At 41.3% G+C, this 21,686-nt stretch overlaps 1 protein-coding gene across 2 annotated transcripts in view; it reads right to left on the bottom strand.

Annotated features, from left to right (window-relative positions):
* AK7 (adenylate kinase 7) overlaps positions 1 to 21,686 on the bottom strand; it is a 55,268-nt gene that overhangs the window by 22,782 nt on the left and 10,800 nt on the right. Inside the window, exons 5-10 of one of the 2 annotated variants that reach the window (XM_081048536.1) lie at positions 15,683 to 15,793; positions 7,201 to 7,281; positions 3,934 to 4,022; positions 3,071 to 3,161; positions 2,159 to 2,236; positions 611 to 760 (exon numbers count right to left, since the gene is read on the bottom strand). In XM_081048536.1, coding sequence (XP_080904662.1) covers positions 611 to 760; positions 2,159 to 2,236; positions 3,071 to 3,161; positions 3,934 to 4,022; positions 7,201 to 7,281; positions 15,683 to 15,793 — 600 coding nt within the window. The remainder of the gene's footprint in view (positions 1 to 610; positions 761 to 2,158; positions 2,237 to 3,070; positions 3,162 to 3,933; positions 4,023 to 7,200; positions 7,282 to 15,682; positions 15,794 to 21,686) is intronic. The other variant, XM_081048537.1, reaches the window with a different exon arrangement.

Raw genomic sequence — 21,686 nt, 5'->3', positions numbered from 1 at the left:
TCTGGGCCAGTGCTACATTTACCTGATTTCAGAGAGGGGGTAGGCCATTCTTGCTAAGTTTGCATCCTAGCTAGTTTGAATGCCCAACTAGCTACCTATGTGACCTTGAAGAAATTGTTCCATCTCTCTTGAGTTTTGGTTTCCACATCTATAATATGGAGATAAGAATATCTACCTTGAGAAGTTGTGATGATTAAAATGACTAGCAAATGTCCTAGCCAATACGATCAAAGTAATAATCATCTTCCATCTCCTCCTTACCCTCTCCCATATGTGTTCCCAGGGCTGAAACAGGCAGGCCAGTAAGATACCTGATTTTTCTCCTTATACGGACAACTCTGTGACAATCAGTCTCGAACTTGCTATTACGTTCAATGTGTGTCAAGCATTAGTCATTATCTACATTAACTTAAAAATTTTTAACACTGAATTGATAGTATTAACAAAATATATGTGTAGATTGTCAGACCTGGACAAATGGATCAAATCTAAAAAGGAACTTGAATTTAGAAATTTGGACATTTGAGAAAGGAAATACTTTCACTGATATACTGAAAGTTTCATTTACTTTGCGTAAATCAGCGTTGAAACAGGAAATGGTTATAGTTACCAATAATCCTCGGCTTTGCTTGTACTCTTTGAGGATACTGTTGATATTTTCCACAAATCCTGCTTGGGCAACCCATCGAATGTTAAAATTCTCCTTCACAAACAGGGTTTCCATTCTCAAGTTGACCAGTAAATGGTCAATATTCTCTTGCTAAGAGATAAAGGCACATTAGAGATTTGTCTCTCTCTCTCTTTTTTCATCTTGACAGTTATAACAGACCAAAATCACTGCAGTTGTTTACCTTTTTTTAATATGAATTTATTTAAGTTTTTTGAGCCAAACTAATGACAATGCCAGGAAGCAAGAGCTCAAATGCTCCCACTGCAGTTTTTAAAGAAAATACATATACATTCACTGACCGTGAAAGTCAAATAATGCAGCATGCAGTATTGCCTGCTCTGATACTCTCCGACACTTCTAAACTCTCCCCACCTCTGCTCTCGTGATAAGCAGCAGCCACCCTGACTCCTGTCGTTACACAAGCACCTCAAAGAGTAGAAAGATATCACGAGTCCAAGTGTGATGTTCCTTCCTAAAATTTATAAATTGTATCTACTTTTTGAATAGTGTGGTCCCATGGTTCAAAATCTAAGGGGACAAAAAGCAGAGAGGAAAACGCTGCTTTTGACACCTGTCACCACCGACCCAGTTCTGTTGCTCAGAGGCAACCAATGACATCAGTCCTTCAGAAACCTTCTTAAATGCAGTGCTTTGATCAGTATATTCCTAAAAAAAGTTACATCCTAAAGCTAGCTGGGGGGGCCGGCCCGGTGGCTCAGGCAGTTAAAGCTCCATGCTCCTAACTCTGAAGGCTGCCGGTTCGATTCCCACATGGGCCAGTGGGCTCTCAACCACAAGGTTGCCGGTTCAATTCCTTGAGTCCCGCAAGGGATAAGGGATGGTGGGCAGTGCCCCCTGTAACTAAGATTGAACACAGCATCTTGAGCTGAGCTGCCTCCCGGATGGCTCAGTTGGTTGGAATGAGTCCTCTCAACCACTAGGTTGCCGGTTCGACTCCCTAAAGGGATGGTGGGCTGTGCCCCCTGCAACTAGAAAACGGCAACTGGACCTGGAGCTGAGCTGCGCCCTCCACAACTAAGACTGAAAGGACAACAACTTGACTTGGAAAAAAGGCCTGGAAGTACTAACTGTTCCCCAATAAAGTCCTGTTCCCTTCCCCCAATAAAATCTTTAAAAAAAATAAAATAAATAAAGCTAGCTGGAAGAGCACACTGCATAACTAACAAACACTGTATTGGTTTTTGTTGCGATGGAGTCAGAATTCAGCCTCCTGTTCAAATTTTACAAAAGGCCAAACAGAATGGCACCCAACGCTTGTGCAGCATTTCACGTATCAGACAGCTTTCATATACATGTTCTGACCATGACCTTGGAGAGTTTTTCAGGAAAGAAAAGAGGAAGTCGCTTTAGGGTGGATGGCTCAAGAGCTGAGCTGAGCTTGAAAGCCAGGCATTCTGACTCCAAATCCCTCAAAAACCACTATGTTTAGGAAAAGAGTAGGAAAAAAAGAATCTCTTATATACTAACTGTTAAGTCCTTGGTTAGGAAAGCGTTTTCTTTGGGTACTTTCTGGATTTTTCCAGGGCCAGTATGTTTGCTGATGCACTGTTAGAAAAAAATAGAAATATTATTTGGTTTACCTGTAAGATTTTAAATATAAAAGTTCTCAATTGAACACAAAACATGACTGAATACAAAAAAAAATATTTTGCAAAATAGAGGGCAGTGCCCAATGGTGTTCATTCATTTATTTGTTCTATGCATAATTCATGATCACCACTGCATGTCAGGAACTGGAGAGAGCGATGAGAAAGGCCCAATTCCTGCCCTCAAGGAGCTCCCAGTCTGAAAAGGGAGGCAGACGTGTGTACACAGATGTGTAATGTTTGCAGCTTGCAAAGGAGCTGCTGGGAGTATAGAAAAAACATCTGGCTTATGCGGGAGCTGGGAAGGAGGCAGGGAGAGTGCAGAGGAAGACATCTAAGCTGAACCTTAAAGATGAGTGCGAGTGGTCAGGGCAGGAGATGGCTAGCTGGGCTCCAAGGGGACAGGTGGCTTTAGCCAGAGCAGCCTGGGCTAGAGACGGAGCCCTCACATCCCCAGAGCTTCTGGAAGACACCAGTAGGTTTGGAGAACCTGACGATCGCGGTACATTGAGGCAAGGGTCCACAGACACATTTTAGTATCCCAGTGAGTGATTTGTGTGTGTGTAGCCCCACAATGGTCTTTCCTGTCACCTTCCATGCAGTTACTGGACAAAGGGCCACTTTGATTGTCACTTCCCAACACATACACTACAAATACAGATGGTGAGTTTGCTTTTAAGGATATTCTACTTTAGGAGCCCCCAGTCTTGTTAGCACACCTGATTTCATAACTACATTTTAGTGGTAAAACGATTTAAGAAGTGCCGTCAAATATGGGACAAAATGGCTGTACCTTGATAAAGTCTTCCAGTGTATGTACAGACTCGTCCACGGCAACCAGGTAACGGAGCTTTGGCACGTGGTCTATTATGTTTTGTATCATTCTGCAGACCAATAGGGAAAATCATCACCAGAGGGAAAAATCCAGAGAGAAGCAGTAAACTAGACTTCACTGAGCACCACCCACCCCCACAGCCGGTCACCACGGCACAGCCCGGGGCTTTAGGAAGTGATCTCATTTCATTTCCGACCTGGTCAGGAGCGGGATGGTGATGTGTACCACAGATGAGCAAGCTGGTACAGAGGTAAGTGACATTTCTCCGGCTGAGGGGGCTACAGGATTTGAAGCCAGGTCCATCTGGCTCCAGGCCCAGCTGGTGTTCTTCAAAGAAGTACCTGACCCCCCAGGACTAGTGTTGATAAAGTCTGCCCACTCAGATGTTCCTATAAGTCATCCTCCCCAAAACAACTTTGGCTTTAGAGTTTGCTATCTAAATTTCTGGAATTTAAGTTGGTGGGCCGGACATATCAATCTTACCTGGGACACAAGAATAAGAAACTAGGTCCCCAGGATAAACATAACAAGTTCATTCTTTTCCAGAATTGGAAGGCATGCTATTCTGCTGATAAAGTTTCTAAAAGATGGACCTGAACTTGTCATCGGATGCATGGAGCTTTTAGATGGTGGACACTATTTCATCAAATACAAAATGGAGATAATAATAGTACCTTCCGCATTGGGTTGGCGTGAAGAACAAGTACAATACTACACGTGAGGATCTTAGCCCTTGGTAAGTGCTCAATAAATATTCACTTTTAAATAAACACATTAGTCCATGAATTCTAGGGAATTTGAATCTCTGGGAGAATACTTACCCTGCTAGATCAAGAACATGAATTGCTGGAATTACATTTGTTCCATCTCCAAAAACTGGTAATGCAGGGACCTCACCCAACCAAGCCATCTAAAAGAAAGCAAAAGCATATTTTTCCCATTCTATGTGTACGAATATTACAACTTGCGTAAAAGCCATAGGCACCCATGAGATCTATCTGATGAAGTAATAATCAGATGAAGCCTCAAAGAAGTGTTTTGTAAATCAGCTCTGATGAGATTTATCAACTCCTATTAAGACAAATAAAGTATAACCTGAGTTGAAATACTTTTCAAGCAATCTATAATCTCATCATCTATCTGTAGCAGTCATTTGTTACCTACATGTTACCTACATGTTACCTACCTTCTATATGTTACTTACATACAGAAAGAAAACGCTTTCATATGCATGATGCCTTTGATTCTCACAAAAATTAAAATTTAAATTTAAAATTAACCTGACTGGCTAGGCGTAATCACCATGAGTTCATAAGTGAAATGTTTAGTAAAATATCCCACAGGAGGTTACACTTCTGATGAGTCCTAGAGCCTGGATTTGAACCCTGATCCTCAGGCTCCCAAATCCGTGTCTTTTTCCTCCATTAAATATTTCAATAAATAAATAGACAGCCTGGGTACTGTTTAGCTGTCAGGTACTTGGTTATTTTAAATTGCTTTTAACGAGTGAAAGAGGTGGAGGTGAGGGCCATAGTAGACCATTGAATCTTACAAGGTATTTTGGACTTAGGGAAATCATTTAAGGGTTTTAAGCACTAAAGTGGCATCATTAGATACACTTTTGCTGCCTTGTGAAAGAATGATGGGAAGTAAGACTCTAAATGGGAAGATGGAGGCCATGACAGTGGTGTGGACAAGAGATGGTTTAGCTTACCCTGTGGGTGGGGAGTCAGGGGAGTGAGGTTGGAGAGAAGAGACATATTGAGGAGGTTGGCTCTGCAGTAATTGGAGATTTGTGATGGATGAGAAGGAGGGAGGAGTTGGGTTCTAGTTGTTGCAACTGAGTGGAAGGTGGTGCAATTTTCTGAGATGGGCCCTGGAGGAATTTTGGGGTGACTATAGATATATTTTGGATTTGTGAAACATCCAAATTGAGGTGCTGAGTAGGCAGCTGGATTTATAGAGCTAGAACTAAAGAGGGAGAGCCCTGCTGGTGACTTACATTTGACAGTCATTGTCACCCACCATGGGAATGAACAGACCCACTCAGGAAAAAAGTGCAGATGGAGAAGAGAGTCTAGGGCAGAGGCCCTGAAAATGCCAACATTCAATGGTCGGGTAAGTAAGAAGTAGCTGAGAACGGACAATAAGAAAGAGCTTTCTTCAGCTCCGCCTCTTCAGTTGCCATAACTCTTATATGAAAAAGTCAAATCAACCAACTCTCTCGACTCACTATACTTCTAAATATTGCCTTCTTTCTTTGTCCCACATTATAGGAAAATTTCTCAAAATCCTTCCCTATTCTCCCCATTTCCACTTCCCCTCCTCCCATTTGTACCCTCTTGAACCTCCTCATATCAGGCTTTTGTCTTACCCAGTTTCAAAAAATCCAGAGGTCAGTTCTCAGGTTTCATGTTATTTGGTTATATGCAGCATTTGACACAGGTGTCATTATTTCTGTTTAGAAACACTTTTTTCACTTGGCTTTTTAGACACTCCCCAGCTGTTTCCCTCTTACCTCACTGGGCACCCCTTCTCAGATTCCTTTCCTGATCCCCTCCTATCTCCTTGTAGTCTCCAAATCCTGGAGTTGGAGTGTCCCAAGACTCTGTCCTTGACCTCTTCTCTTCTCCATATTTATTCTCTAGGCGATGTCATCTAGTCCTATGGCTTTAAATACCACCCATATGCTGGCAGCTCCCACGATTATATCTCTAGTCCAGACCACCTTTATGATCTCCAAACTCATGTCCAACTTCCTACTCAGTACCTAAACGTGGACATCAGTCATTTCAAACTTAACATGTCTAAGACTGAACTCCTGAACTTCCCGTTGCACGCCGTAACCTGTTCTATTCTTGCTTCTTCCCATCTCAGCAAATCACAACTTCATACTTTGTTTCTCAGACGAAAATCTTTAAAGTCATCCTTTTCTTTCTGTCACCTTTCCTTCCAAGCTTTGAACCAATCCTGTTGACTCTACCTTCAATATCAATCCCCAATCTGAACAACCTTCAGTGTCTCCATCATTTCCACCCAGGGCTTAGGCACTAACTACCCGTCTAACCAGAACCAGCCTCCCTGCTTTCCCTTGTCCCACTACAGTGCAATCCCAACCCAGCAGAGGAATAGTTCTCCTTTTAAAACTTAGGACAGATTATGCAACTTATGTACTCAGAATAGCCTACTGGTTTTCAAACCCACTCAAAATAAGAGCCAAAGTCCTCACAATGGGCTACAGGCTGGGCTCCACCCGCCTCCCCCGTCACGTCTTGGATGTCATTGCCTACCATCCTCCTGTACTTAGGCACATTGGTCTTTTTGCTGTTCCTTAGCATGGTCAGCACATGCCTGCCTCAATTCTTTGCATTTACAGTTCCCACCACCTGGAATGTTCTTTCCCCAGGGAGCAAGTGAGTTCGCTCCCTCGCTGCCTTTCACGTTCTGTTCCAATGTCACATGGTTGGAAAGGCCTTCATCAACCATCATGGAGAAGATATGACCTCCCAACTCTGGCACTCTCTCTCTACCTTTCTCTGCTTAGTTGTTTTTCCATTCTATCTTTCAACATCTGAAACACTCTACACTTACTGGCTAATTTGTTTACTATCTCTTCTTCTCTACCCAACCAGAATGTGAGCTCCCCGAGTGCAGGGACTTTATCAGGTGACTGTATTTCCAGTGTCCACAATGGTTTCCAGCACAGGGTAGGCACTCAATCAATGTTTGTGTCCTGAGTGAAAGGAGACCCTTCTTTTATTTTATTGTCCTGAGAGAGGTGAATACAAGTTGGTAATCATGGGAAAGAAAAAGAAGAGGTTATGGTCTACACCCATATTTACCTTAACTCTCTGCTACTATACTGCCATAGCCACATCTAGAAGCAATCAAAATTATCTTCAAATTGTATAACCTACTGTAAAACATTTTAAAAAAATCCCCGTAGAGGGCCGGCCAGGTGGCGCAGGTGGTTAGAGCTCCGTGCTCCTAACTCCGAGGGCTGCGGGTTCGATTCCCACATGGGCCAGTGGGCTCTCAACAAAAAAAAAAAAAAAAAAAAAATCCCCGTAGACATTGAAAAGTCATACCTTAAAAAAAGAATGTAAGATGCCTCCGTCTACTCCATACTGAAGTCCAGCAGCAACTACGTAAGTCATGAATTTTTTGCCCTATTAGGTAAAACACAGGAAAAAAAGCTAAATGTACTATTACTAATCCCATTGAACCAGACTATTTTAGTGGTTAAAATGAGCACTTTAGGAAGTCTCACGACTGCTTTCAGGCTACTGAGGTATTGTTTAGGATAGAAATGGTCCTCTAAAGGGGAGAATCGATACCACCCACACTGTCCACAAATGCCTCGTGTAATGGTGCAATTCCTTCTGGATTGCTGATGTGAGGTCCAAGTATAAAGGGGCAATGACCACCAGAAGTCTGTTGAGGTTCCATTAAGCATTTGACTCACAGGCCAGCACAGGCTTTCCCACTACAGATCAGACTTTTTCTCTTTGGTTAATTAAATGGGAAATTTAATCTTACCTGAGAGAGAGTGATTTGTGAGTATATGTGTGTGTGACTGGTCTCTTCTTGTTAATCCATCACCCAATAAAAACACTGTGGTTGGCCTCAGAAGTAGAATTATCAATAAAGGCAACCCTTATCACCACCATGATTAGATTTCTAGGTTAGATGTTGGTAAGTTGAGGGAAGAATGATGTACTGAGGATAGAGTCCATACAGAGGTGGGAAACCTCATGGTATAAGAGTATTGGGCTCACTGAGTGAGGTTTCTGAGGAGGAACTATGTTTCTGTAATTGGTCCACATTCCTCTCTATCTGGACCAGTGGGTAAGCCAGGCAAAGGCAAGGTGACCTAGTCCCTTGGGTTTTTCTGATTGTATTGGGTAAAGTGATAACAGAAAATTCCCTTTAGGATTTGAAAAGCCTTTAGGCTTGAGGTTGGTGAACACATGGCGATTTGGAGAGAGTGGCATGCTTGCAGAGGGCAAGGAAGCTCCTCACCCTTCCCCATACCTTGCTCTAAGGATCTCTCCCATCTGATTATTCTTGAGTTATATCCCTTTATAATAAACCAGTGATGTAATAAATACTAAAGGATTCTTTGAGTTCTGCAAGACACTCTAGCAAAGGAATCAAACCTAAGGTGGGGGTCTCCAATTTATCACGGTTGGTCAGAAGCACAGGTGACAAACTGGGCTTGTGACTAGTGTTTGAAAGTTGGGAGGCCAGCAGTCTTGTAGGACTGAGCCCTCAACCTGTGGGATCTGGTTCTATCCCAGGTAAACAGTGTCAGAATTGAGTCGAATTGTAGGATACCCAGCTGGTGTTCGAGAATTACTTTGTAGAATGGGAAAACCTGCCCCCTGCCATATATTTTGGAATTGAGTTCAGAAACTTTATCAGAAAAATGAATTTTCCCTCTTCTGCTCCAGGAGAAAACGGTGGATTAAAAAAAAATCTCAGGATTTATAGACGATGTAATACAGAATTGTACACCTGAAATCTATGTAAATTTACTAACAATTGTCACCCCAATAAATTTAATTAAAAAAAAAAATCTCAGACTTTTCCTATGTGGACGAAAAAGGGGTTCTACAGAAAGTAACCTCACAAGGTGATCTCATCATAAATCCCTCACTGGACAGATTATGGTGGGTAGTCACACCCCAGGCATATAACTTTTTTAGTAAGTTATTTCTTTTTGCCGTAAGCAAGCCCTGTCCATTGTTTCTGTGCATCTACGTTAACACACCTTTGAATAAATGTAACTGTTACTGGTCCAAAATCTGTGTACTAGATGCTTCAAAAGGCCAAATCTCAAAATGTCAGTTTAGAGTAAGGAAAAGTTTGTTGATTGGGAAGGCACCAAGCAAGAAGATGGGAGACCTAGAGGTTCCTCAAATCCGGTTTAAGAAAATGCAGAGTTCAGGCTTCTTTTATGTCAACAGAAGGGGAAGGGGGAGGGATAAGAGGTGATTGACACCGCAGACATCTGGGTGCCATCAGGGGTCTGAGGAAGGTTGTGCCAGTTGAGGTGAGTCTGGTCAGGAGGTGCACATCTTTGATAAACAATCATGATTTTTGTACAAACTTCCCTTAACTCCCCAGGAGAGGTACCTTCTGGTAAGCGTCTGTTTTTGTAAAACACAAGCCCCAAGCAGAATCTCTCTAATGATTGGTATGTTTATATGCAAGACTGAGCAGAAGCTATGAGCCTGAAAGCCAGGCGAGAAAAGCTGGTTTGAACAAGATGGAGTCTGAGAGACAGAGCATTTCGCTGTTACATAATCACCCTCAAGAGAGCACATAATCTCATTCCCCACCTTGCTTTCTCCCACCTCCATTTAATTTTCCTTACATCCCCTCCTTAATTTCAGATGCATAAAACAAACTGTAAAACTGTCATTTTCTGAAGTCTTTGAGATCTTGCTTCCTGGCAATTGTTGTCAGTTTGGTTCAAATAAACTTTTTGAACCAGGGTTGGACACTCTTACATTAACACCTACTACAAACACCTAGAAATGCCACTAGTGTCCTTCTACGTATGGCCACGTGCTCAAGAAAATAAGAGGTATCCCTGGGGGCCAGAAATTAAGACTTGAAAATGAGAGTGCTGAGAGCTGATAAAACGGCAGCCCTGGGAAGTCATTGGTCTCTTAATTTAGGAGTGTGGGCTTTTCCATTCACATGGATGGAGGAGACAAAGCATAAGATCTGGTGAGGTTTGGAGTTGGACCACAACAAGGAAGGGTTCGTCCACAATGACAGGATGAACAAGGAAAAAATCCACCCTGTGGCAGAGGGAGGGAACACGCAAACATATCAAACCCAGCCAAGGTTTTGGAAGGAACAAAGAAAGCTCCCTGGAGAATTCTAACCTTGGCCTTGTACTTCGCAATGATTTGTCTTTCAAATTTAAATTACCTGCTTAACCCAGGGATTCCAGGGCCAAATTCACATAACAAGCATGGTAGGCAGGGAGACACCTGGGGCACCGTAGTTCAAATACAAAGCCCCTTCCCCCTTCTTGTCTTGTAAAGTCTCAGTAAAGGCACACCAACTGGGGTGAGGGTGGTGACTTCATGGTAACAGATGAGATTGAGAGTACAGCATTGACTGTCATGCCAATTACAAACTGTGAGGTATATTCTCAGTGTGAATTCCCATTTCACACCGACCACCCTGAATCTTGAAGGTGCCTCATTAATCAACATACTTGAAACATTTATACCAGCCCTTTTGAAAGACGGATAGACTTTGCACTAGCCCACTTTTTCCTAAGAACTCACTTACATGAAGTCTTCAGGGACGATGATGAGCTATAAAGAAATGTTTGTTAACTATTTATAGAGAACTGTGAATGCAAAAGGGGGTTCTATGAAAAGGAACCCAACAGGATGATCTGGTCATAAATTCCTACCTGGTCATGGTGGGTCACGCCCCAGGCCTAGAACTTCTGTAGTGAAAGATTTCAAGCCAGCCATGCCCATTGTTCTTGTGCGTCCAGGTTAACTCACCTTTGAAATACCAGGGGTAACACCCCTGAAGGGAGTACTAACCCTCAAGAGACACATAATCTGGTTAACTATCCTGTAATCCAATCCGCGCCTTGCTTTCTCCCACCTCCTTGTAATGTTCCTTTCATCCCCTCCTTAATCTCAAATGCATAAAAGAAGCTGCAAAACTGTTATTCTCTGAAGCATTTGAGATCTTGCTCCCTGGCATATGTGGTCAGTTCGACTCAAATAAACTCTTATAAAAATGCTCTACAGGTTTGGACGTTTTTTATGTCGACAGGCACTAGTTTTAAAAATCGATGTAAAAATCACAGGATTCTTTTCTCTTATTTTTCCCCACAGGATTATTTTTAAATTTGAGTTTTATAAATCACAAGAAAATATATACTTATTAAGAGACACTTTACATTGTTAGGAATTAAAAAAACCCAAAAACCCTACTGAAGATTAATTCACAAACCAAAACTACAAACTATATGAGCGAACAGTTCACCATGAGTGAAATCAGACTTGCATTGCCTTCAGAAAATAAATTAGCAGAGATTATAAAGTAAATATGTTTCAAACGATGGGGAAAAAAAAGAAATGGAAAACAAAAGGAAAAGAACATGATGATGATAAAGAACAGGCCGATGTGACTGAGCGAGGAATAGAGAAGAGCAAGAGAAGGGGGCTGACAAAGATACAGGAAGGAGAAGAAAGCAACTGAGCCTCCCTCCCTGCCACACGCATCTGGGCTGGAGTCAGGCTGAACTGTGAGGGGTGAAGTTTCAGTTTAAGTGACAGACTGATGGCTTTAATATGCAACGTGTCCAAGCCTTTTTAAGAACTAGAAAACACTTCATTAATACCCAAGAATGGCCTGAAAAAGATGTGGACTTGGCTAGAGGTATTATCCTAGTGGTAATTATTGAGAAAAAAATAATTTTACAGTTTCATTCCTGCAATGTCTAACACTATGAAGGGGTTACAAGAAAATGCCCAGCAATTTTGAATAAGCCAAAAACGAAACATAATTCCAAAGAGAAACAAAGTCACTTCACGGTGGGAGATGTGTAGTATGCCCTTCTGAGTAATTGACAGATTCAAGAGACCCCAAATTAGCAAGATTGGCAAAACACTTAAGAAACTTGACATAAGTAGACACATATACAACTCTACACAGTTTGAAATAAACAGGTTTTTCAAGTCCATATGGAATTTAAAATTTAAAAAAACCAAAATTGCCCACGTAGTATGTAACGAAGCATCTTACTAAATACCACAGAATCAACGCCACACTGGCCATGTGCTCTAATCATAGAGCAATTAAATTAGAAATGAACAACAAAAAGATAATGACTCCTCCATATATCTGGACGTTAAAAAAAACACTTCTCAGTAACTTACAGGCTAAAAAGGAAATTATAATAGTCTTTAGAAAAATTTTAGAAATTAATGATAATGAAAGTACTATTCAGGTTATTTCAAAACTGTGGGATGCAGCTAAAACCGTATTTGGTAGCAAATTTATAGCATTAATTGCTTATATTAGAAAAAAGACTGAATATTAATAAACTTAGTCCAACTCAAAACAGCAAAAACCCAAATTAGAAGGCAGAATAATAAAAAAAGAGAAAGTAATGAATTAGAAAACAAGGATAAAGAACTGACATAATAAAAGCTGCTTCTTTGACAAGAATAATAATATGGAAAAATTAATTAAGATTGATAAAAAGGGGATAAGAAACAAGTAAAGGGCATTATTAGAGTTTGAGGGATCTGAAAGCCACACCCACTTTCCTTTTGGAGTCTAAAATAAGTGAGAATTTTTAAAAAGGCAGATGGAGCTCAAAGTACCATCTTTACTACTGAAGCAAATTAATTTGGAGCAGTGATGAGGAGCTTGCAAATCTTGAACCCCAGAATAAAACATGCTTTCCCAACCAACCCCAGGCAGCATGGGGAAACTGTGGACTTCTTCATACGGTGGCCTGCAGCTGTAAAACTTATGGCCCAAAGAAGATAAAAGCTCGCTTGCTTCTATCAGCTGGATCCCAGAGATGAGAGGGAGGAGGAGCCAACGAAACATGGCCAAGCCCTCCCCTAAACCCACCAATCAGGTAATTTGCTTGAGTTTCATGAATTTGGATAGGGGTGGTGCAAGAAGATAGGTGTATCTAGAGAGAATATTTAGAATTTTCCTCACTGAAATCAAAGGAGTGGGAAAGCAGTGATGCCTCACAAATATTAGTCCTGAAAAGGGGGACTTAATTACAGATAGAGATTTTAAAAATCATAAGAGGGGACAACTTTGTGACAATTAATTCAAAAACTTAGCCTAAATTGGGGCTAATTTCTTGCCTCCAGACCCCATCACTGCCTTCACACAGTCCAAGATAGTTTTATAAGCAAATTCTACAAAATATTCAATGGGTAAAACCAATTTCATACAAATTGCAGACCACAGCAAATTTTGTTCCCAATCAATTGTATGAGGATAGTTGACCCACGAGACTGAAACCAGAAAACGACGGTATGACAAAGGAAGATATAGGCCAATCTCATCTGTAAACTCGAATGGAAATGCAAAAATCTCAAATATGACATCAGTAAAGCAAATGCAGAAAACGTTTTTTCTAAAAAATAATTATCATGAGTAAGTTGGGCTGGTCAGAGAATATAAACATCAAAAGCCAGTGGGATAACTATCTATTACAAGAAATTTCATAAATTGCCATTGAGATTTGGCAGATTTTTTTTTCAGGGACCATACACACTAGATACTAAGGGACTACTTAACCATTTAAGTGACTTTTGCAAAACAGGTGGACAATTCTGGTTAATTCAAAATACTAATTAGAGTTACTATAATTGTACTGTGAAATACAATACTTTTAAATACTCCAAATAATTGGCATGACTCATTTAAAGATGGACACATTTGATGTTAGGTAAATCAGAATTATTTATGCAACTTGTATAATTATTTGGGTTTCCCTTTGCCTCCAAATACTATGTAAGCTGACTTTCTTGTGTTTGTAATGTAGTACATAAATACGAATGTGATTGCTGCAGGTATGGTAACAGTAGGTCACCACCAGCCCTGGGAGTGCACAGACCATATCTGTTTTGTTTGTGGCTGTAAGGCCAGCTGTCACTGCCGAGTACACGGGAGGACCAAAGCAGATGTGTGCTAAATAACTGGGTTAAATGATTACTTCCAAGGTTCTATCCACCTGATGAAAAACACAAGGTTCAAAAAGGGTCATTGAGATAACCAAGTTGGCCAGATCAACCTAATCTTATTAATTGTTCAGAAAAGAGTGGTTAAGAGAGCTGGGGATAAAAAGAATAGATTTTTAAAATAAAATTTTGATTCTATCATTTAGAGTCTGGGACAAATTTAATGTTTTTATTCAAAAAAACATTAAAAGATATTATGATCACAGTTTTTCACCATGTTAGACTATCATTCACATCAATGATCTGTGTGTGTGATCATGTCTTTTCAACCAGTGAATTAGACATAAATGATCAAGAAATCATGGATTTTTTATTTGGGGCAATGTCCAAAGTTTAATAAAATAATATAGGATTTGCAATTGGAAGCGATATACACTATCTAGTCAAGACCCATTATTTTATTTAACCCCACAAGTTTAATAACTTGTCTAAAGTCATAAGTTAATAGGTAGAAAAAGGGATAGAATTCCTAATCCAGTATTGTTTCCTTCAGATATTTTATACTCATCGTGTTTGTATTGTCAAAGCAAAAAAAGACAGAAAGAAAAAGAAAAAAGTTTAATAGAAGTTGAACTTGGGAATATTGCGAATTCCTATTGTAATATCCCTGCGACCACTAGGTGTCACCTTAGAACTATTGTTACACTACTGTGGGTCTTCAGCAAAGGGGAAAAACGTAGCCCATGGAACCTTGAATGGTTTGGGGGTTCTATATAACTTCTACATAAGTTCACTGAGGATAATGATACCAGCATTTAGCTCACAGAGTTTTGAGGACTCTCTATGAGATCCATGAAGCTCACAAGAAATACACGAGGATTGCACAAGGTACCGTTAAGTAAAACACATAGCCCAGTGCCTGGCATGCAGAGAGCAAGCCCTCAATAATTTTTAGCTGTTACTACTCATTCATCACCAGGGCATTGCTGTCACCTGCTTTGATAAAGGAAAATGTAAAGACAATAATTTCATTTTATATGTATATGATACATTTGCTGCAACAGAAGGCTACTTAATGAGCTATTATTATTGTTTACATGAACTTCCCAGCTGTAGGTCTGTCTTAATGATCAGTGACCATGGATGTGTCAAGGTCAACTCTATTGAATGATGGCGTTTTAGAGTCGGGCAAAAACAAAACAACAACACCCACAGGCTTTGGTGTCTGATGGGTCTGGATTTGAATCATCGTTCCGCCACTTGCCACTTCTTCCCCAGTGTCTGCATCTGTGAAACGGGGATAACTATTTACGTGTACAATATGCTGTTGTAAGGGGTAGATGAGAGAAAGCCTAGAAGTGTGCAGGGTGGTTGTCAGTAAATCCTAGCTGTGCCACCTTGAGCAAGTTACTTAACCTCGAGAAGCCTGTCTCTTTATCTGTAAGTTGAGGCTAATAACCACTTTTCAGAGTTGGAAGGAACAAATGCGATAGATTTCTGGAAAAAGGGAAAACGTGGTTCCCCTCCTCATCCGTCCGACTCCGAGTTATTTGCCTCTCCCGGACTAAGCAACTCCTTGGACCCACGGACTCGGTGGTAGATAAGGGCCTGAGCTCTGCTGTGAACCCACGTACAAGGCTTTCAACTTAGAGGGCTGGGCCAGAACCTGGGCCACGACCTAAGGACAGTGCCTCTTGGCTGAGTCTGAAGCTCAGAAATCTGTGGATGGAAGGACCAGGAAACCAGAGACGCTTACCAGGTTGAGATGAGGAATGTAAAGAATGCGGAACAGTCCTCACCACGCCCCTAGTATGCTGCCTCCAAAAGAGCTTTTCTTACCCAAAATGCTCTACCACTCCAAACGTACATTTTTTCCAAATTTCAGGACCAGTTTTTCGGCATTTATGTGGTCCAGAAAATTAGGATGGTTCTTTCTTCTTCGATAATCCTCTTCAGTAAATGGAATGTCAGAATCATCCTATGAAAGAAAAAAAAGGCCAAACGTGATGTGTTAGAGACGTAATACTTCTAAGCCCACAAATGCTAGGTCGGCCATGTTCCTTTAAGCTCAAAAAAAAAAAAAAAAAAAGAGTGCTGTTTAAATAGTGAGTTAATTTTCTTGGAAATGTTTTAGCTAGCCAAATTTTATTATTTAACCTTAATCTAAACAAAATAAAAGAGCTAAATGTCTTATTTTGAAGAGACGGTACCAGGTTGTCACTGCAATTCCATAAAAGTCATTAAATAACCCATTTCCTAACAGTTCCTGAAATGTACCATGTTTCCCCGAAAAGAAGACCGGGTCTTATATTAATTTTTACTTCAAAAGACGCATGAGGGCTTATGTTCAGAGGATGTCATCCTGAAAAATCAGGCTAGGGCTTATCTTCCGGTTAGGTCTTATTTTCGGGGAAACACGGTATGTAGTTTCCTTTTTTAAATCTAAATTGTGATTTTTTTTTTTTTCTCTTTTCCACACTTTCCCTCAAATTAATCCCATGTTAATGAGAACATACCACATGCACATTTCTGCTTTAGGCTTTAAAACCTGGTTTCCTCAGCTAAGACGAAATATCAGCTTACCCTGAAAATCAGAGATGAAAAATATTTCCCACAGTCCACACTCAGTCTCTCCGCAGCTCACCCTCCTGTGCTGTCCCATGGAGGCAGATCCGAAACAATTAAATTAAAACTTACAGGAGACTCAAAGAGAGAAACTGAGTTCCATGGTACAGGGTGACTTTCCCCAGCTCCATCCAGATTTAGAGGTCCTACTTGGAGTAGGATTTTAAAAATTAGTGTTCAATAAGGAGACTTCTTTTTTCAAGACTTTATTGGGGAACAGTGTGTACTTCTAGGACTTTTTTTCCAAGTCAAGTTGTTGTCCTTTCAATCTGAGTCACAGCTCAGCTCCAGGTCCAGTTGCTGTTACTAGTTGCAGGGGACACAGCCCACCATCCCTTGTGGGAGTCGAACCGGCAACCTGTGGTTGAGAGCTCATTGGCCCATGTGGGAATCGAACTGGCAGCCATCGGCCTCAGGAGCACGGAGCTCAAACTACCTGAGCCATAGGGCCGGCCCCAATAAGGAGCCTTTCAATCATATCACATTGGTCTAAGTAATAACCCATCCAGAGCATTGGAGTCCAAGGCTCACAGGAAATTAATCAGAGAGGCAGAAGAACACAAACATGAGGCCCCTGCAGGTAGCACAATTGTTGGCAGGTTTGAAAAATGGAAAGAAAGGCCCAAACGGTTGGAGCCAAGCTGGGTATTGCTAGGGGAGGAGCTAGGCGATAGGCAGATTATCAGGGCTTGGGGAGGAGTTTAGGTTTACATTAAGAGCGTTTGTTAGAAGGCATTGAAGGGTTTTAAGCCTTTGAAGCAGGACTGTAACGTGATCTGAATTCTATCTGAACAAGGTCGGTTAGGCTGTTCCCTGGAGATTGAGTGGAAGGCAAGAACCAATGGATGGTAGGTACCGGTTCCATGGCCATTTTAGTAGTCCATCGATATTTAGTAGTCCAAAGAGAACAAGATAGAGTTGGGATACATTTGGGATGATGAAGGAACAGAATTTACTGATGGGCTGGCTGGTGGATGGAAAGGAGTGAGGTTGAAGGCAAGAACCAATGGATGGTAGGTACCGGTTCCATGGCCATTTTAGTAGTCCATCGATATTTAGTAGTCCAAAGAGAACAAGATAGAGTTGGGATACATTTGGGATGATGAAGGAACAGAATTTACTGATGGGCTGGCTGGTGGATGGAAAGGAATGAGGTTGAGCAACTGAAATGATAATGATGCCATGGGGAGAAAGACTGGGGGAGCATTTGTTTTTTGGGGGAAGATCAAGTGAAGCCACCTCAGCTCTGGGTCCACAGGATGCATCCGATGAATACATGTTACCTAAGTAGATAACCTTTAACTATGCCAGTGGCTCACGTGTAGGGTTGCAGATAAAATATGGGACACCCAGCTAAATTTGAATTTCAGATAAACAAATAACGTGGTAGTAGAAGTAAGTCTTACATATTGCATGGGATATACTTATGCTAAAAATTACTTGCTGTTTATCTGAAATTCAAATTTAACTGGGTGTCCTGTATTTTCATTTGCTAACCCTGGGAATCCTACTCACTCAGGGTCTGGGGACAAGTGTAGTCAGCTTTGCCTTAGGGATAAAGCCAATTAGCTAACACAGGTGATCATTTGAATTACGAGGTGAATCCAGGCCAAACGATGTGTGACAAATGGCGCTGTTAAGTCCTCTTACTTGGACCTAACTATGGGGTATCATTTAAACATGTATGTAACAGGTTGTATCTGCTTGTCTATATAAAAGGGTAGAATTTCCTTCTATCCTTGCAATCTCTTACTGGATTGCTTATGACATACATGACACTCCAGTTTAACGCTTATACAATAATGAAGCTGTTTTCTTTCTTCACTACTTCGTGAATAGATTTTCTGGGTTGGGTGAAGATTTCATTTTTAATTATATTTCCCAAGCAGTATACACATATTTTTTTCCCCCTGAACCATTTGAGAGTAGGTTGCATATATCATGCCCATTTTCTCTTTAATTTCCAGTGTGTATTTCCTAAGGACATTTTCTTACATAACCAGAGTACAATTATGAAATTTGGGAAATTTAATATGCTATAATAATTTGATCCAATCAACAGTTCATGCTCCAATTTTGTCAGTTGTCCCAATAATGTCCTTTATAGCATTTTTTACTCCAACATAGGGTCCAGTCCAGGATCGTATATTTCACTGAACGACCATGTCTCTTTAGTCTTCTTTCTCTGGAATAGTGTTTCAGCTTTCTTTGTCATTAATTGACATTTTTTAAAAACATAGGCCAGGGCCAGCATGTTGGCTCAGGCAGTTGGAGCTCTGTGCTCCTAACGCCGAAGGCTGCCAGTTCGATTTCCACATGGGCCAGTGGGCTCTCAACCACAAGATTGCCTGTTGGACTTCTTGACTCCCGCAAGGGATTGTGGGTTCCGCCCCCTGCAATTAAGATTGAACACTGTACCTTGAGCTGAGCTGCCACTGAACTCCCGGATGGTTCAGTTAGTTGGAGCGCATCCTCTCAACCACAGGGTTGCAGGATGGACTCTCCCAAGGGATGGTGGGCTGTGCCCCCTGAAACTAACAATGGCAACTGGACCTGGAACTGGTCTGTGCCCTGCACAACTAAGACTAAAAGGACAGGGGCCAGCCCGGTGGCTCGGGTGGTTAGAACTCCATGCTCCTAACTCCGAAGGCGCCAGTTCAATTCCCACATGGGCCAGTGGGCTCTCAACCACAAGGTTGCCGGTTCAACTCCTCGAGTCCCGCAAGGGATGGTGGGCAGCGCTCCCTGCAACTAAAATTGAACACGGCACCTTGAGCTGAGCTGCCGCTGAGCTCCCGGATGGCTCAGTTGGTTGGAGCGTGTCCTCTCAACCACAAGGTTGCTGGTTCGAATCCCACAAGGGATGGTGGGCTTTGCCCCCTGCAACTAACAACGGCAACTGGACCTGGAGCTGGGCTGCACCCTCCACAACTAAGACTGAAAGGACAACAACTTGACTTGGAAAAAAAAAAAGGCCTGGAAGTACACACTGTTCCCCAATAAAGTCCTGTTTCCCTTCCCCAATAAAATCTTTTAAAAAATAAATAATTAAAAAAAAAGAAAAAGAAAAAAGAAAAGACAATAACCTGACTTGGAAAAAGTTATTTCCAAGTTATTTTATACTGTTCCCCAATAAAGTCCTGTTCCCCTTCCCCAATAAAATCTTAAAAAATAAAAAAGAATATAGGCCAGTTATTTAACAGAACGTCCTTCAATTTGAATTTATGTGAGCTTTCCATATGATTGATGCAGGTCTCTGCAGAGCAAATCTTGTTTCCCTCATACTCCCAATTACGTCCTCGCCCCCTGGGATTATTTTGAAGCAAATCTCAGATATAGTATCATTTCATCCATAAATACTTCATTAAGTTTATTGCAGTCGAATTTATCAATCTTTTAAGAAATATTTAACATTGTTGGGTCTTCTACAGAAATCCTTCCCTGTAAATTCTATAATTTTTCTTAAAAATTAAAGTTTTCCTTTTTCCTTTTAATTTTTGGATCCATCTGGGACTGACTTTTTGTGTGGTGTGAAGCGGGGTGATGGAAATATTCTCTAGCTTGATTGCTGTGGTGGTTATACCACTGTATGCATTTGTCAAAAGTCATAGAACTATACAGTATAAAGGGCTAATTTCACTGTGTGTAAAGTATACCTTAATAAACCTGACAAAATCATCATGGGCTATTAGGGAAATGCAAATTAAAATCACAGTGAGAGGATGGGGACATGCCAAAAGGACACAGGAGCCAACACAGGAGCCATTTCCCCTTATTTTCTTTGGGAACCATCTCCTCTTCTCTCTCAGCCAATCCAGTTTTGGGGGGCACTGATCATCCCTGCCTCTGCAAGTGGGTCTGTGATCCCAGGTCTGGCCAATGAGAGCTCTGCATTCCCCTAGCCACAGTGACTGGTTCAAAGTTAGACCCATGACCTAACACCTGGACTAACAGCATTTTCCAGCCCTGCGATGGGACGTGGCCAAAATGGAAAAGAGAAATGAAGCTTTGGGGAGGAAAGTCTGGGAGCTGCTGGGGGCCAGAAGGAGGAGAGACCGTACCTGAGAACGAAGCCTACTCAGAGGAGGAAAGAAGCAATAGAAGAGAGAAAGAAAGTAGCTGAGCCTCTAGATCTAACTATGCCTCAAGTCCATCACTTGACCTACCAATTATGTGAGTCACGAAGCTCCCATTTGCTTCCATCAGTGCAAGTTAGCTTATACCTGAAGGAATGGGGACAATCAACCAGGCCAGCAAAATGGTCAGCCAGTCAAGTGACCAATGCTGGCTCAGTAGCAGACACTGTACTAGACACTCTGAGGGAAGGAAATACAACAGGAATAAAGTGACTAGCCTGCTCCTTGAGGTGATGGCATCCCAATGGGGTAGGTGAGTGAACTTTACCAGGAAAGAACATGAAACCTGCTCTCAAGGATTTCCTGGTCCACCAAAGGAGAGAGAATCAAACAAACAAATGTCATTTGACGCAGGAAGTGTGATAAAACCCTATTTCCTTGTTATAAATAATGTATTCCACTGATTCTCACACGTGCATGTACATCATTTTAACCTCTCTGAAGTTAAATGACTTGCAGTTAATGGCTTGTTACAATCATAGTCAGTGAGGAAGCACTGACGCTGTCCTTGCTGGTGCCTGCGTGACCTTGAGCGTGACTGTTCATACTGTCATCCCTCCCCAATGAGTTAGGTACCACACATGTTGACCTAACTGCCTTTTAAAATGTCTTTGAAAAGACTATACTGTGATTCAGCACTGACATGAAAGGTAGTTCACCGGCATGAAGACGATGGAGCAGAGCAGCAAATATAAATCTGAGGTTAATAAAGAAAAAAAGCAACACAGGAAGAAAGAAAGACTCTAGGTCCCCATCTTCTTGTAAAGTAATAACCAGGCACTTTATAGGAAAGGAAAGTGCCTACAAATAAATGACATGACTCAGGCTTGATATTGAGTGACTAAGTGGAAACAGACAGAATGTAGGTGTGATTCAGAGAAGTTAGACTCTGAATATAGAGAAGTTTGGGGGACCCCAGCACCATTCATTTTGCTTCTATTTTCCTTTTAATGTGTGCACAAGAATATAGGTCTAAATATATAGGTCTAATATATGACAAGAATATAGGTTTAAATAAGTCTAAAAGACAGCTCTTTCAATGTAAAATAAAAAGTGTAAGTGATACGCAAACATTGCTATAGTTTAATAGGCAGCATATAAAATAGTGGG

The sequence above is a fragment of the Rhinolophus hipposideros genome, assembly GCF_964194185.1.
Source record: "Rhinolophus hipposideros genome assembly, chromosome: 5".
Classification (NCBI taxonomy): Eukaryota; Metazoa; Chordata; class Mammalia; order Chiroptera; family Rhinolophidae; genus Rhinolophus; species Rhinolophus hipposideros.
The sequence above is the reverse complement of the archived record's forward strand: the minus strand, read 5'-3'. Positions and strand labels throughout refer to the sequence as shown.